The sequence below is a fragment of the Miniopterus schreibersii genome, assembly GCF_964146895.1.
Source record: "Miniopterus schreibersii genome assembly, chromosome: 20".
In the NCBI taxonomy this organism is placed as follows: domain Eukaryota; kingdom Metazoa; phylum Chordata; class Mammalia; order Chiroptera; family Miniopteridae; genus Miniopterus; species Miniopterus schreibersii.
In genome coordinates, this window is record NC_138122.1 from 21,738,273 (window position 1) to 21,753,297 (window position 15,025).

The following is a 15,025-nucleotide window of genomic DNA, read 5'->3' on the forward strand; positions in this document are numbered from 1 at the left end:
GTTGTAAATGATAAGATTAAAATGCAGAAGTGTGTCCTGCAGCAAAGAGCAGAATTCTTTTATGTGGGGAACCATCCCTTCTAAAGAGGAGTCATCTTGTACTTTCAGATCCTGGCCCATCACCTTTCTCAAAGGGGGCTTACCCTTGAGAGGAGACAGCCTCGAAGCCACTCAGTTGTTCACGTTGTCCCCTGCCCTAGTCAGTTGGAAGGGCACCAATTGGGCTTCGTGGCCTTTGCCCTGCATCTTTTTTTTTTGGATAGAATTTTTGTGCCATGCAGTGTTCCTCTGCCTGGTTGCTAGTTTAGAGTGTGTGTGTGTGTGTGTGTGTGTGTGTGTGTGTGTGGAGGGGGAAATGTCTGATTTTGTTGTAACACACAGATTTGGCCACCAGAGGGCACAAGTATTACATGTATTGCCCTAGAATCGAAGGGTCTCCATCCTTAGTTATCGGAAACTCTTATTTTAATAATAATAATAATAATAATAATGAATGTAAAACATTGGATACCATTAAATGCTATAAAATGAAGGACCTTTTTTGTAGATGCATAAATATAGAAGTTTGACCAATTTCAAGCTGTGTCTGTGGTGTCCAGGGACACATCATTTTGGGAAAGGAGGGATGGTTACTGGCGGCGGTGAAGGGCCACCTGCCCAAACCATTTAGTAGAGAGTGGAGGACAGCCGTCAAGAGATCTGGGCTGTCTGATCTGAGTTCATCCTGAATTTGGGACAAGTCACTACCGTAGGAGCTGAGCAGGAGGCATGAAGGGCCCTCCAAAGATTAATAAGTTGGAGCCTTGCTCATGAGGGGTTTAGAATCTGCGTGGGGAGGCAGACAGGTAATTAACTACCACCATTTACGGAGTGCCCGTGCTAAGCATACCTGCTTCCCTACACGGTATGTGCGCTTAAGAGTCCCATTTTACAGGTGAGTAAAGTGAGGCCCAGACAGGCTGAATGATTTGCTCGAGGTCATCCAGTTAATGAGTGGTGCAGCTGAGGTGAAACCCAAGCCTGTCCAACCTCTGGGACCCAACTGTGATGCCAAGTAGCCATCCGCTGGGCGCGCAGGCACCACTGGAGGGCAGCGGGGAGGCTCAGCCGTCGGGCCTCCGCTCTAGACGCCTGATGTCTATTTACCACCGTCCCCCCCAGGAAATCACCCCGGGCCAGCTGAGCCTGGAGGACCTCCTGGAGATGACGGATGAGCAGGTGTGCGAGACCGTGGAGAAATACGGAGCCAACCAGGAGGAATGTGCCCGTCTCAACGCCTCCCTGTCCTGCCTCCGGAACGTGCACATGTCAGGTGAGCAGGCGCAGGGGATGGACACCTGCCGCGGGCCAGGACGAGACAGGGTCACCTCTGCTGGTAGACAGCGCGCTCGAGTGGAGGACAGAGGGGCCTGGACTCGGACGCCAGAAGGGGTCGGGGCAGCTTCTGGGAACTCGGCCCCAAGGGAGACCTTCTGAGGGGGTAGGACGTTGAGTTCTGCATAATTAGGGTCCAGATTTTGGAAATACTGGCTGTGCGCAGGGGACTAGAATCATTTTACCTTAGAATTCAGCAGTGCCTTTGTATTTTGGATCGACATCTTGTTTTGTTTTTTTTTTCACGTAAATAATATACATTCCTTATTAAATAAATCAGAAAACAGATAAACAACCATAACTTCCCCAAGTTCCATCCTCTGGGGACCTACTGTTGCCATTTTGGTATAATTTTTGGTATACTTCTTGCAGACCAATAGGTATGTGCATACTGCCTTTAAACAATAGAGTTAGGATTATTCATACGTATTATTTTGATATCTGTTTTTTTTTAAACCTAGCAAAATAAACTCTGTGACTTGTTTTATCAGTTTGGGGGTCCAAATATATCGTCATATTTCTTTGATCTTTCCCGTGAATTGTTCAAACTCCCGTCTGCCTTTCTTAGCAGGACATCAAATACCATCCTCGTAGGCCTCCTGCTCCTGTCTGGCTTTATGATTTTCCCTCAGGTTCCCAGGACCTTTTCAGTGTTAAGGGCTTACTTAGCTCTGCAAATACCAGCCAAAGAAAAGTGTTGGTCGACCCGTGTGGTGGTTTCTGCCCTCGCCACAAGGTGTCGCTGTTGTACATGAGTCTGGCGCAGCCGGGCAGGGTCTTATCCACAGATGTCCTCCCTGGATTCAACAGGCCCCATTCAACAAGTATTTATTGAGTGACTACTTTGTGCCAGGTTGCCTGAGGATCCATCAGTGAGCAAACAGAGCATACTTGAAACAGGTCATTGGCCCAGATCCCCGACGTGTGCTCCTTTATATTCTTTGTTGCTGGCAGATCCTGATCAGAGCTAAAATCGGCATCAAAAGAGACCATGCTGTCCTATCATGGAAGGATGTTGGGTAGCATCCCTGGTTGCTACCCACTAGATATCAGTAACGCCCCCCCCCCCATTCATGACAAACAGAAATGTCTCTGGATATTTTCAAGTGTTCTGGGGGGTATGCGGTGGAATCACCCCTAATTGAGCAGCTATAAAGGTCATGTCATTCCTTACTCTAGTACACTATTGATCCACCTAACATTTGCGCGGCTAAGAGGGGCCTGTCAGTCATGCAACACAGACAAAGCCTGCTTCAAGGTGACTTCTCGCTACCTAGAGTGAGAAGCGGCTGGCACTTAGTGCTCCTTTAAGAAATGGTGCCTGACGTAGATGGTAGGGTGCCAGTGAGTATTTATTGCGTGGATGGGTGGAGTAGCTACATGCTAACTCTTATTGTTACCATTACTGTCATCATCACATTAGCATCATACCCACCCTCATCCTGCAGTCACCGTTGCCACCACCATCTTCACCACCATCTTCACCACCATCTTCACCACCATCTTCACCACCATCTTCACCACCATCTTCACCATCACCATCACCACCACCATCTTCACCACCACCATCTTCACCATCACCATCACCATCACCACCGCCATCACCACCACCACCACCACCACCACCATCACCACCACCACTGTCACCACCACCGTCACCATCACCGCCGTCAGCAGGGTTCTCTAGCCTTTCTCTGCACCATCTCACTTTCCTCTACCTTCTTTCTATTCTCTTTTTTTGTCTCCAATGGGCCCCTGGGTTTCAGATTTTCTAATTCTGCTCTCTCTCAGTCTTTGATTTCCCTTCCCTCTGAGCCACTGCCCCTCTGAATGTTGCTGCTTCTTTAGAGCCCATTTCCCCCTGTCTGGCCTGATTGTTCCCTGGGGTTAGTCCACCTTTCCCTGGCCCAAAAGTAAAAACAGAACCCCAGGCAGTCTTTCCAGTGCGCACAGCCCCGTTTCTGCATCCCCCCGCCCCTGCCCCGGTCGCTACAGAGCTGAGGTCCTAGGGCGGAGCTGACTGGCTGCAGAGTAGGCGGGTGACTCGGAGGGAGATGCCGGTGCACCTAAGAAGAGGTTTCACGGGCCATGCGGGGGGGGGGGGGGGGGGGGGGGAGCAGACCAGCTTGCCACTGATAGGTGCCACGACCAGGAGCTTGCTTTGTGGGGCCCCCTCCAGCTCTTCCTGCTGAGGGTCCAGGGAAAAACTGACAGCCAGGAGCAAACCGGATGTAAAGTGGCCCTGAAATAGGACAGATGGCCTCAGATGCTCCCCTGCACCCTCCAAGTTTGGGTGTTGAAGGAAGCCCACCGGAACCCCCCTTCCTGTGCATGGAACAGAGATTAAGAGCCGGCTTGATTGCCCTATTGTTCCAGTTGCTTCTAACTCTGGGAGGGCTGGGCGGCTGGGCCGCTGGGGAAGAGCCACCTGTCCCGACGCCTGCAGCGTCTGGCGAGTTTCAGCATCATTGTCCTTTGTCTCCCTTCACTGTTTGCCCCCTGCCTTCCTGTTCTGTGTGTTTTCAGGAATCCCTTATGCAGATGTAGGGCGGCATTAGCCTTCTCCAGTGCAAGGGACAGAAGCCTAATGCAGCCACGTCGCCCACAGATGGCCCATTCATTCACTATAAATATTGACCCAACTTCCCGTTTCGGTCACCGCAGGGGACTGGGGACGTGGTGGCGGTTAAGGCTAACCAGCTTCCCACGCTCAGGGTCCTTGTGTTCTAGACCCGAGCTGTCCAACGGGGTGGCCTCTGGACTCACGCTCCTTCAGGGGGCCTGTGGCTCTTCTCTTTGGGTGAACACGTTCCATTGCCACCCCTCTGGGACCTCCCTACTGACCTCTCTCCTCTCTTGGGAACGGCCTCCCTTCCCCCAGGCACACGGACACCTGGGGATGCTCCCCAGCCTCACGCCAGCCCTGTCGCCAGCCCTGTCCTTGGGGACGGCGTGCACTTTCGCTCCATCATCTGATCATTTCCTTTCTTTAGCACTTCTGTCTTTCCCTTCTCCGCCTGGGACTCTCTGGAGGAGAAATGAGGCGGACAGGCTTTGTAATTGGAGACCAGGACACCCCGGGTGACAGGCTGGCATTGTTCTTCAAGCTCTACCTTCTCAAGGCCTTCTGCCTTCATGGTCACAGAGGGTGGAGGACCTGAGTGGCAGGGCTGTGCTTTTGCTTTAAACCCTAGTCTCCTTGCTTGATAAAGTTAGGGTCGCATAGCTGGGTGGCTGCAAACACTTTGATGCTTTTTGCTCCGGGTATGGATTGCTTTGGACACCATCCAACTGGGGCTTCTCCTCTCGATGGCCACCAGGAGGCGCTGCCTGACCATCTTCCTTCAGCTGAGAAGCCAAAGGATTTGCTCAAGTGCCACAGGAAAAAAAAAAGAGCTCCATGGGTGTGCAAACTGTAAGGAACCTCAGTCTACTCATCTCAATTTTCAAATAAGGGAAAACTGAATCCCAGGGAGCAGAAAGGCTTGACCCAGCCATGGCAGGGAGCAGGTGTGGGCTTAGTTCTGTGTTGTGGGCAGAGCATCCTGGGCAAAGTGAAAACCCGGGGTGTTGGGTGGGGGACGGGGGCGCCTTTAGTCTCCTTTCCTGACTGGCTTTGCGCGAGCCGCCCAGCATGGAGCACGCTCCTGGTTCCTGCCCGCCTCCAGTCTGCACGGACTGGGTCTTGCTGCCCCGAGCCTCCCTGCAGCTCTCATGTCACCAGTGCGCTCGCGTTGGTCTTGCTGCCACACCGAAGACCAATTAAGAGAAGAAAATGAGCTGCAAAGAAGGAACCTTGCAAAGCAGCCTCCAGATAATAGCTGCTGGTGTCACAAAGAGCTCCAAAGGGGTGAAGGCTTCCTTCCCTTGGGAGACATCTGGGAAGAGCTTGGGGCCAGATTTGGGGTGACTCTTGCTGTGCAGGACCCCTCCTAATGCCTGTTAACACAAAGGCTGTGAAGAAGAGCAGCAGGATTTGTTTCAACTGAAATCAACGTCTTAGCCTTTGCCATGTGCCCAGCACCGGGGCACGTAGATAAAAGAGATGCTGGCCTGGCCCGTTAGTGTGAGTTCTGAGCCCGGCACGTGAGTCCCTGCTGGACCCCGGGGCTGGGATGAACTTGGTCCAGTCCCTTCCCCGTCCGTGTCCCAGTCTTTGAAACAGGCACAAACATACGTAACCCTTTAGGAATGAATGAGGTGAGGTCTGCCTTCGCCTCTGTCTGGGGCTGCCTCTCCCATTTGAGCCGGACCTGACTCGGGCCCTTCAGGCTGGAGGGGTGGAAATGAGACGACCCACGTGAACAGCCGAGTCAGAGGTCTCCCCTGCTTCCTGCCCTGCTCCAGCCTGCCTCCGGAAGGCAGGGCCCTCGGGAGCGGGATGGGCAGCCGAGGATGTTGCCAGGACTCCGGTCGGGCCCCTGAATCTAACAGAGCTGATGCCCCACGAATGGGGGTGGGGTGGGCAGTGCCACCCTTTTAGTATTTTGGAGCAGGAAAAAGGTAACAATCAATCACAGCCTGCCTTTTACCGATTCGAGATGGAAGCCAGGAAATTCTGCGAAGACCGAGGCTGTGTCAAAGCACAGGAACCGTAATCGAGTTGGACTTTGGCTGATCAGGCCCAGAGCGCGATTTACTCCGGTCTGTAGTCAGATTTACAGGAAGCAGATGAAAGCTGGGGGCCTCGCTGTGACCCCCTCCCCCCAGCACACACGCGCACACACTCATGCACACGCACATATGCATGCACTCATGCACACAAGCACTCATACACACACACGCATACACACACTCACACACGTACTCACATGCACACATGCACTCATGCATACACATGCACACACGTACTCGCATGTGCACACGCACAGACACGCATGCACACATGCAATCACACACATGCACACACACATACTCGTGCACTCATACACACATGCATACACATGCACTCACACACTCATGTACTCACGTGCACACATGCACACAGACACTTGCACACACACTCATGCACTCATACACACATGCACACACATGCACACACACATGCACACACACGCACATTCACAAGTACTCACTCTCACATGCATAATCTCTTCCACTCTTCCTAGGGACTTGCCTGTTACAAGGACGGGGAAACGGTTACTGTTTCTATTAGGTTTCTTCACCTGTCTGATCCCATTGAAAGTTCCCGGCGCCCTGCAGGATGATGTCACCTCTCTTTCAGTCGCACCCCATTTCTCCACACTGTCTTCCGTGTGAATGAAACGCCCCAATTTATAGATGAAGAAAGAGGCCCCGGGCCCCAGGCCCCGTGGCCCTGATCTCACAGAGGCAGGGAACAGGCACCCGGGGCTGTCGCTTCCCTGCCTCCAGCGGGATGGGCCAGGCTGCAGGCCTCTGCGGGCGACACTCGCGGGGAACCTCTCCCCTGAGGCAAGAAAAGGCCGTGGCTGGCGGAGAGACACCATCAGCCCGAGACTAGGATGGACGAAGGAAGAGCTGACAGGCAACCAAACATCCTTTCCAAGGCGTTTACCGGGGGGAGGCAGAGCGAATGAACCCCGTTCCGCCCTGATGGACGTGATTAACGCGGCCGGGCCGATAGCAGCATCGCAGGGCTTCTGGCTCGGGGGGAAGTATTTGGGTTTTTCATGCTCCGCCAGGTCCCCCGGGAGACAGGGGCGCGGGAGGAAGCTGGATTTGGGGACATGTCACATCTCTTTTCTTCTACAGTCAAGAAATCTATTTCTTTAATTAAATTTCCTTGGCGTTTGGTTTTTGAACATGAGCGAATTTTCTCTTGTTTTCTTTCTTTATAAGACATCAGTTAGGGCAGAATTTATCAATAAAAATAACAGTGTTACTGACAACAATGTTAGTAAAAATGGTAGAAAACCAAACCAAAAAACCAAACGGCACCACATCCCCTGCTGTCCTAAGTCTGTGGCTGAGGTCCCGCCTGTCCCTTTAGAGGAACCGTCCCTAGCTTGCAGCTCACTTGGATTTTGGTCTCATGTCGGCCTCAGGGGTTCGAAGCCCGAGGTCTGAGATGTATTCGGTAATCTAACCCAGGGGGCAGCAAACGGTGGCCTGCAGGCCAGCCCTGCCCGCTCTCTGCTTTCAAAAATAAAACTGTACTGGGTCCGAGCTGCGCCTACGCGTCCATCCACCATCTGCGGCTGTCTTTGTGCCACGACGGCGGAGTTGAGTAGTTACGGCGGAGGCCATATGGCTCGCAAGTTGAAATATTTACTGTCCTGTCCTTCGCAGAAAACGCTCGCCAGCCTCTGTGCCAGTCCTTGACCGTGTTCCTTTACTGTTTTTCTCCTGCGTGAACGGTGCGCTCGTTCATCAAGCCTTTAGGAGGCACTTTCTCGGTGCCGAGCCCCCCGTTAGGTACAGGGCCTGTTTTTTTCCTATAAGGAATGATCACAGTGCGCGAAGGTGCCGAAGACTGCCTGTCGCCGTGGTAACTTGAAGGCGGAAAAATCCCTCTGTGCCAGGCACTGTGCTGGGCTCCGGGGACACAGGTGTGAGCAAGAAACACACAGCCCTGACCTCACGGACGTTAGCGATAGCCCCAGAGTTAAGGCGAGAGTCCTGAGCTTCTCTGCTCCTCAGTGTGAGAATCTGTCAAATGGGAACACTAGGAATCCCTGCTGAACTTTATCTCACCAGGAGGTTGGAAAAATAATAGAAGATACTAGCTGGACCAGGGGTTGATAAATCTGAACTGTGGAAGGCTCGTCCCGAAGCATAATGTAGGAGCTGAGAGCATAGAGTCTGGAACCGGTCAGCTGAGGTTGGGGACCAGCTCTGCCACCTTGTGGCTGTGTGACTTTGCACAAGTTACTTAACCTCTCTGGTCTCTATCTCCTACAAAATGAGGCGAGTGCCACTGCCACCGCCTCATAGGGCTGTTATGGGAATTTAATGAGTTCTAAGGCATTTACATATACGAAGTGCTTTCTAAGTATTAAATAAAAGAATAATTGACAACAGTAATAATAACCGTCAGCATCGATCCACTCTTTACTCTGTGCCAGGCCCTTTACGTGGATTGTCTAATTTATTTCTCACAGTAACCTGACACGGTAATTATTATGATCATTACCTCCGTTTGACAGACGAGAACGCTGAGGCTTATAGTCAAGTCACTGCCAAGGGCACACAGCTGGTAAGTGTTCAGGCTGGTGACAGACTCCGGCGCCTGAGATCTTAACCATTACCTGCCCGGCCCTGTGGCTGAGGCTGTCCTGGTGGCGGGCAGAGGTCCAGCTCTCGGACACGTGCGGAGAGCAGAGCCCGGAGCTGCCCGGGGGCCGACGCGATAGGCCGAGCGTTTCCCAGGCCACCAGGCCCAGCCTGCAGGTTTCGGGGACAGGGGCGCCCCCTTCCCAGAAGGCAGACTGGCCTCTCTTCCCCCCTCCCTCTTGCCTCTCTGACGGCATTTTGAAGTCAGAAGTAGAGTTCAGGGCCTGGGAAGAGATCTTGCAAAGAGAACGCTCCTTCCCACAGGTTAAATAAAAAGCGTGGGAAGACGGGAGCCCTAATGCCTTAGTCAGTTCTGTGTGTGTGTCTGTTCTCTATTTTTTAAAAACCTCTCCAAATGCTAATTCCTGCCCCTGCCATGTCAGGCGGTGCTCCATAGAGGTCACCCTCAGACTTCATGTGTCTCTGGCTTGTCATCTGAATATTTTAGGTGGGGCCCTTGACGCCCTCCCTAAGCAGCAGTGCATTTTAAAAGTGTTTTTTTTGTTTTTGTTGTTTATTTGCCTATTAGAGTGGGGTGTTTTTTTTTCCTCCTTGGATTTTAAAATCTCCCTTTTCCCTCCTTCCTGGTGCCAGGCAGCCTGACCCTACCTTGCTTTCCTAAGACGGTGACACAGAAACAAGCAAAGGGTGTCGCCGTAGCTCTGGCGGAGGCTGCACAGCAGGATTGCATGGCAAATAGAGAGACTTCAAGTCCCTTAGCACCTGGGAGGGTTGGGCGGCTTCTCTGTGACCTCAGTGGCCTCGTCTGTGCTATTTTCTCTTACTCCACATCATCCAGTTACGCTGACCCGGTTCCTTGAATGCTTTTCTCACCCCAGGACCTTTGCATATGCTGTACCCTGTGTCCCAAGCATTCTCTCCCTTCTTTCCCCTTGGCTGACTCCTACTGAGCTTTCACATTCTGTCTTATGAGTTTTTTTCCTCTGTAGAGTCTTTCTGTCCCCCAACTCAAAAAAAGCACCCCTCTATTTTCTGTTGGGATATCCTGTTCTTCTTCGTAGCATGCGTCCCGGTCGTTAACTGTGTATTTATTTCTGTGCTTATTTGTTTAACATCTGTTTCATGATACTGGAAGGCTCCTCGAGGCCAAGGGCCATCTCTTGTTTTGTTCACTAGTGTGTCCCTACCACCTTTCCCAGAGCCTGGTTCTCAGTTAATATTTATTGAAATAAAATGGACATGTTTTCAGGGCTCTTTTTGTCTTATAGGGATATCGTATGCCCACGTAAAGAAAACACTGGGTAGGAAGTTCTAGAAAAAGAATTCAAGCAATAAAAGTATCTAACGTGGGTGGATTACTCTGAGCTGGGCATTGGACTAAGTGCTTTATAGGTATCATCTCATTTAGTCTTCCCAACAGCACTATGAGGTAGATGCCATTACTATCCCCATTTCACAGATAAAAAGACTGAGGCACAGAGAGGCCAAGTCACTTGTCCAAGGTCTCACACACAGTTCATGACAGAGCTGGGGTCTGGACCTAGATCTGTCTGATTCTCAAGTTCTTGCCCTTTAGTCTCAACTCCGCAGGGCTTTGCCATAACCAAAAGCTCAATAACACATATTTTCAGACTTGAAAAAGGGTGATTCTGGCTCTTCCGGTGGTCTCGGCGGGGAACTTGAAAGTTCTTTCGGTTTGAGGCAGGAGGTGGACCAGACGGACCACACCTGGGACACTGTCCAGCACTGATGTTCCTTGGAAGGGCCTAAGTCGCAGGTAGCGCCTAAGTTTCTTCACACTTACTCTGACTGTTCCAGGTTTTGTTGCAGACTTGAGGCCGGTCAGCAGCTGATGGGCATCTGGCTTTGGGGTGGCGGCGGTGCCTGTCTTTGCCTTCCGCGTGGGGTGGTCTCGGGTAGGAATGTGACCTGGCCATGTGCCCAAAGCTTTTCTATTTCTTGGCCCCCCACCCCCACCCCGGGATCTGGAGCCCGAGCCTGGTTTCCAAATTGAAGATAACGATCCGATTTAGTGATTTATCCAATTAGGCTGAAATGTATTTATTACATGCTTAAACATATTCCAGCGAACTCTGAAAACGAACCGCAGGACTGTCCTGGGCTGAATTTCCGGGACCCACTGGAGCAAGTTCAAGAAAAGCCTAATCCACTTAGAGGAAAACAGAGCCAGGCCTAATCCAATCGGCATCTGCCTCAGCCCGCACCCCCTCCTCCTGCCCACGGCCTCTGTGCCCCCCAAGCCTTCCTCTAGGAGGTGAGGAGGGGTCATGGGGGTCCGTCTTCAGGGGGTCAAGGTCACCTCAAATTTAACGCCCCTCTGGATTCTCCCTTCCCACAGAACCGATGCAGGGGGAAGACCATACATACCCTTTACTTCTTGTTTTAAAGTAATATTTAGACGTCTTTTTGCTTCTAAAATCATTTTTATTTGTAAAACGTCTAGAAAATAGCCCGGCCGGTGTGGCTCAGCGGTTGAGCACCGGCCTGTGATCCAGGAGATCGCGGTTCGATTCCCAGTCGGGGCACATGCCCGGGTTGCGGGCTCCATCCCCAGCAGGGGGCGCGCAGGAGGTTTTTGCTCTCTCCCTGCACATCTCTGAACAACTTTGTATCATCTGGTCTTCGTATCATTTACTCTGGTATTTTTTTAAGAGCTTCATTGAGATATAATCAACATATAATAAACTCCAAAAAGTATACAAGTTGGTGAGTTTCGACATATGTGTACACACAGGAAACCATCATCATGCCAGACAGGGGACATCTGTCACCCCCACACGGTCCTCCAGTGCCTTGGTTCTGCTTGCACTTTAAGGTGACCGCATGTGGGCTGGGATGCCCTCAGCAGCTCTGGAGCCCCTCGTGTTGCCTGGGACACACCCTAGGACACGCTCTGCACATAGAAGATGCCTTAGTCAACCTTTGCTGATGAAAGAAGGCAACTTACACTCCTGTGTAGGCACCTACTTGCCTTGGATGCCCTCAGTGACGGGGAGCTCACTCCCAAATAAGTCAGCGCCCTTCCACACTGGCTTGTTCTTGAGCAGTCGCAGCGCAGACTGGCTTCCTAGCATAGCTCTTTCTCTCTCTGGCTTTCCTTCTGCCCTCCAGACTTAGTGGGGTGCATCCTTTCCCTCTCCTTCCTGACCACTCTGGTGAGTGGGACATACCCAGTCCCTGACCCCACAGAGCTCATGGTTTGGTGAGGGGGGGGGGAGTAGACACTCATAAGTAGTGATTTACCCCCAGGGTGAGTGACACTCCGGAGGAGAGGGCTATAGGAGCTCTGAGAGCTTGTACTGGGGAGCTGACCTTCTGTGGGGGGTGCCATGGTCAGGGAGGACCTCCATGGAAAGTGACATTTCCCGTGGCTTTTGATCGTTGGAAGATTACCATCTTGCTTCTTGTCAGTTTTGTCTTCTCTGAACCAAACATCTTCAGTTTCCTTTGTCTCTCACTGGGCACGACTTACAGTCCCCTCAGCTTCCCCACCAGCTCTTTGTCATCCTCATGTCCTGTGACCGGAGAACACCGAGCGCCCCGTCTCTGGGGACGCGGCATTTGCCTAATCACGCGGCCAAGGACTGCATTCATTTTTCCTCCTTCGGTCACAGGAAATTTTCAGCAGGATCAAAGGCTGGCCTGGAAGCGACAATAACCACAATAAAACAACAGCACCCACGGGCATTTGTCAGATGCCGTGCTAAGCACTTCCCGGGCGCCCGCTCGCTCACCCCCTTCTCCCAGGCGCGGTGTCAGCTCCCGACAAGGCCCGCCCGCTCTAGCTGGGCTTACGTAAGGCTCTGTCCAGAGGGGTGTTGGCATCTCGGCTCACTTAATTCTCGAAGCAACCTCACGAGGTAGGTGCTTTTATTACTCCCACTTTACAGATGTGGAAGTGGAGGCACAGGGAGGCCAGGCACCTCGCGCCGGGCCACAGAGCTAGGCTCAAACCCTGAGTCGGTGGTGGGAGCCACCAAGCACCATACTGTCTCTGCTGGGGTCCCCCCCCCCCCCATTCCAGGTGAGGAATTAAGGTTGGGCAGGGTAGGCAACCTCCCCAAGGTCAAATGGTGATGCTGGGATTTGGCTCCAGCACTGTGGCTCCAGAAGTCACTCTCAACCCCTGACCTGTTCTACCACCTCCTTGGAGGGACATTTAGAGGAAAGGAGTTGGGTGATTGAGGCCCCAGCCCCTTCAGAGAGGACCCTTCCCTCCTTCCCTCCTCCCCTCTTTCCCCTTTCCCCTTGCCCGAGGATATTTTTTCCGTTGCTTTTCAGAGAGAGTGGAAGGGGGAGAGAGGGAAAAACCCATTGATGTGAGAGAGGACCATCCATTGGTTGCCTCTTGCACGTGCCCTGACCAGGGCTGGGGAGAACCTGCAACCAGGGTATGTGCCCTTGGCTGGAATCGAACCCGGGACCCTTCAGTCCTCGAGCTGACGCTCTAACCACTGAGCCAAACAAGCCAGGGCAGGGGGTCTTTCTTTATGCACTGTCCTAGCCCCCCGGGGTCTCCTCCAGGTCTTGTGGGTGACGTCCGTGTGGGCCCGTAGGTACGGAGCGGCTGGGAGAGGGCCATGGGCAGCGAGAGCCAGGAGCCGCAGCTGGCATCCGGAATGGGGTGCTCCCTCCTTAGAGGGCAGCGAGCCAGCTGTGGGCGGGTTAACCCCTTACCACCCAGATGTGCACCCACGACGCGGAACAGGCATGGGGCCAAGCTCTTCTCCGTTTATTGAGTCACTCATCAGCGCCATCTAATTTCCCATGGTGTTTCTGTTGGGGACGTGGGAGGGCGGCCGAGGGAGGGAGGGAGGGAGGGAGGGAGACAGATCGTTGCCACTTATGCCACACTCGGAGCCTAATGACGTTTTGCTAGAACGGTTCGGAAATTCAGACGTGAGCAGACAGTAGGTCTTAAGGGACGTCTCTCTGTCGGCAGACATGCTCCTCCAGGGGACGAGACTTCACGGAGAGCCCCTGAAAGTCCTCAAATGCCTTTTTCAAAACTTCCGCGAAGTAGAGTCGCACCCGATCGGAAGCTGAGTTCTGGGTTCCTGGCAACATCTGGCCGAAGGGCATCCGGCCTCGTGGCCCAGCCATCGCAGAAAGGGGCCCCCTGGCCATTCCTTTTCCCGAAGCTGCTTTGTGCCGGGCTGTGTAAGGGTGCGGGGTGTGGGGTGCGGGATCCACCCCAGCAGCTCTGGGTTAGAATCAGCCACCTGCTGGCTGATACGCCACAGGGAGGGCTGTGAAACTTCTCGGTGCCGCCCGGAGAAACTTCGGTGCCCGCAGACCGAAACGTCTCCGTTTCAAGGAGGGAGGCAAATCTGAGAAGACCTCCACCAAATTTAGGGTCCACTCTTTCTTTTTTTTTTAATATGTCTTTTTGATTTCAGAGAGAGGCAGAGAGAGAGAGACATCGATGATGAGAGAGTCATTGATCGTCTGCCTCCCGCATGCCCCCTACTGGGGGTCGAGCCCGCAACCCGGGCATGTGCCCTGACCGGGAATTGAACCGTGATCTCCCGGATCCTAGTGGATGCTCCACCCCCGAGCCACGCCGGCCGGGCTGGGTTCCACCCTTTCTGTAGTGGCGAAACCTTACACATACCTTACCTCACTAGTTCTCACAGTGATCTGGATACTTCTAACCCTCCCATCTTATAGAGGGGAAACTGAGGCAGAGGGAGGTTAAGTAACTTGCTAAGATCTGTGTCGATGGGGAGCAGTGGTTTCAACGCCGGCCGAGGCATCCGAATCCCCGGGACCGCTCCTAAAAACACAGGTGGCTGGGGCGGGGCCTGGAATTTGCATTTTTAACAAGTTGCCAGGTGGTGCTGGTGGTGTTGGTCTGGGGGCCGCCATTTGAGAAGCACTGAGCTGAGTCAGCCCTTCTCCCAGGCTGCATCCCTGGCAGACGGTGGGAGGAACTAAAGATATTTATCCTGGAGCCGAAGCGGGGAGGGACATAGTCCCATCCAGTTGTCACATTTGCAAAGGGCTGTCCCAGGGCAGACGGGGCTGTGCTTTGGGCCGTCGAGGGCACGGCGGGGCCAGGAGGGCGGAAGTCACCCTGGCCAGGTCTGGGCTCCATAAAAGGAAGGACTTCCCGTCACCAGGCCTGCCCTCCGCCTAATGAATTCCTCAAGTACCGTCCCGAGAAGGGGTGAGCCGGGACCTGACTCTGGTGGGAGAGCAGGAGAAAAAAATCCGTCTTTCCTGGTGGATCTCATCAAGACCCATTGACTTATCAAGTTTGATGTTCTCTTAAAACACATCACGGCACATTTTAATTTTGACTTAATTGTGTTTTCGTTTCACAACATTGTTCTCATTTATGCATCTGTTTAGCTTTGTACTTATAAGCTCATTAACTTGACTCACTTTTCCCCCTCATTTCTGTTTTCCCTTT

General features: G+C 52.8%; 1 protein-coding gene across 1 annotated transcript in view; it reads left to right on the forward strand.

The window, feature by feature from the left end:
* The window catches only part of KSR2 (kinase suppressor of ras 2), a gene marked incomplete at both ends in the record, with an annotated part of 167,230 nt that overhangs the window by 40,092 nt on the left and 112,113 nt on the right, over nucleotides 1–15,025 (forward strand). Inside the window, one exon of the mRNA XM_081123025.1 lies at nucleotides 1,162–1,312. Coding sequence (XP_080979151.1) covers nucleotides 1,162–1,312 — 151 coding nt within the window. The remainder of the gene's footprint in view (nucleotides 1–1,161; nucleotides 1,313–15,025) is intronic.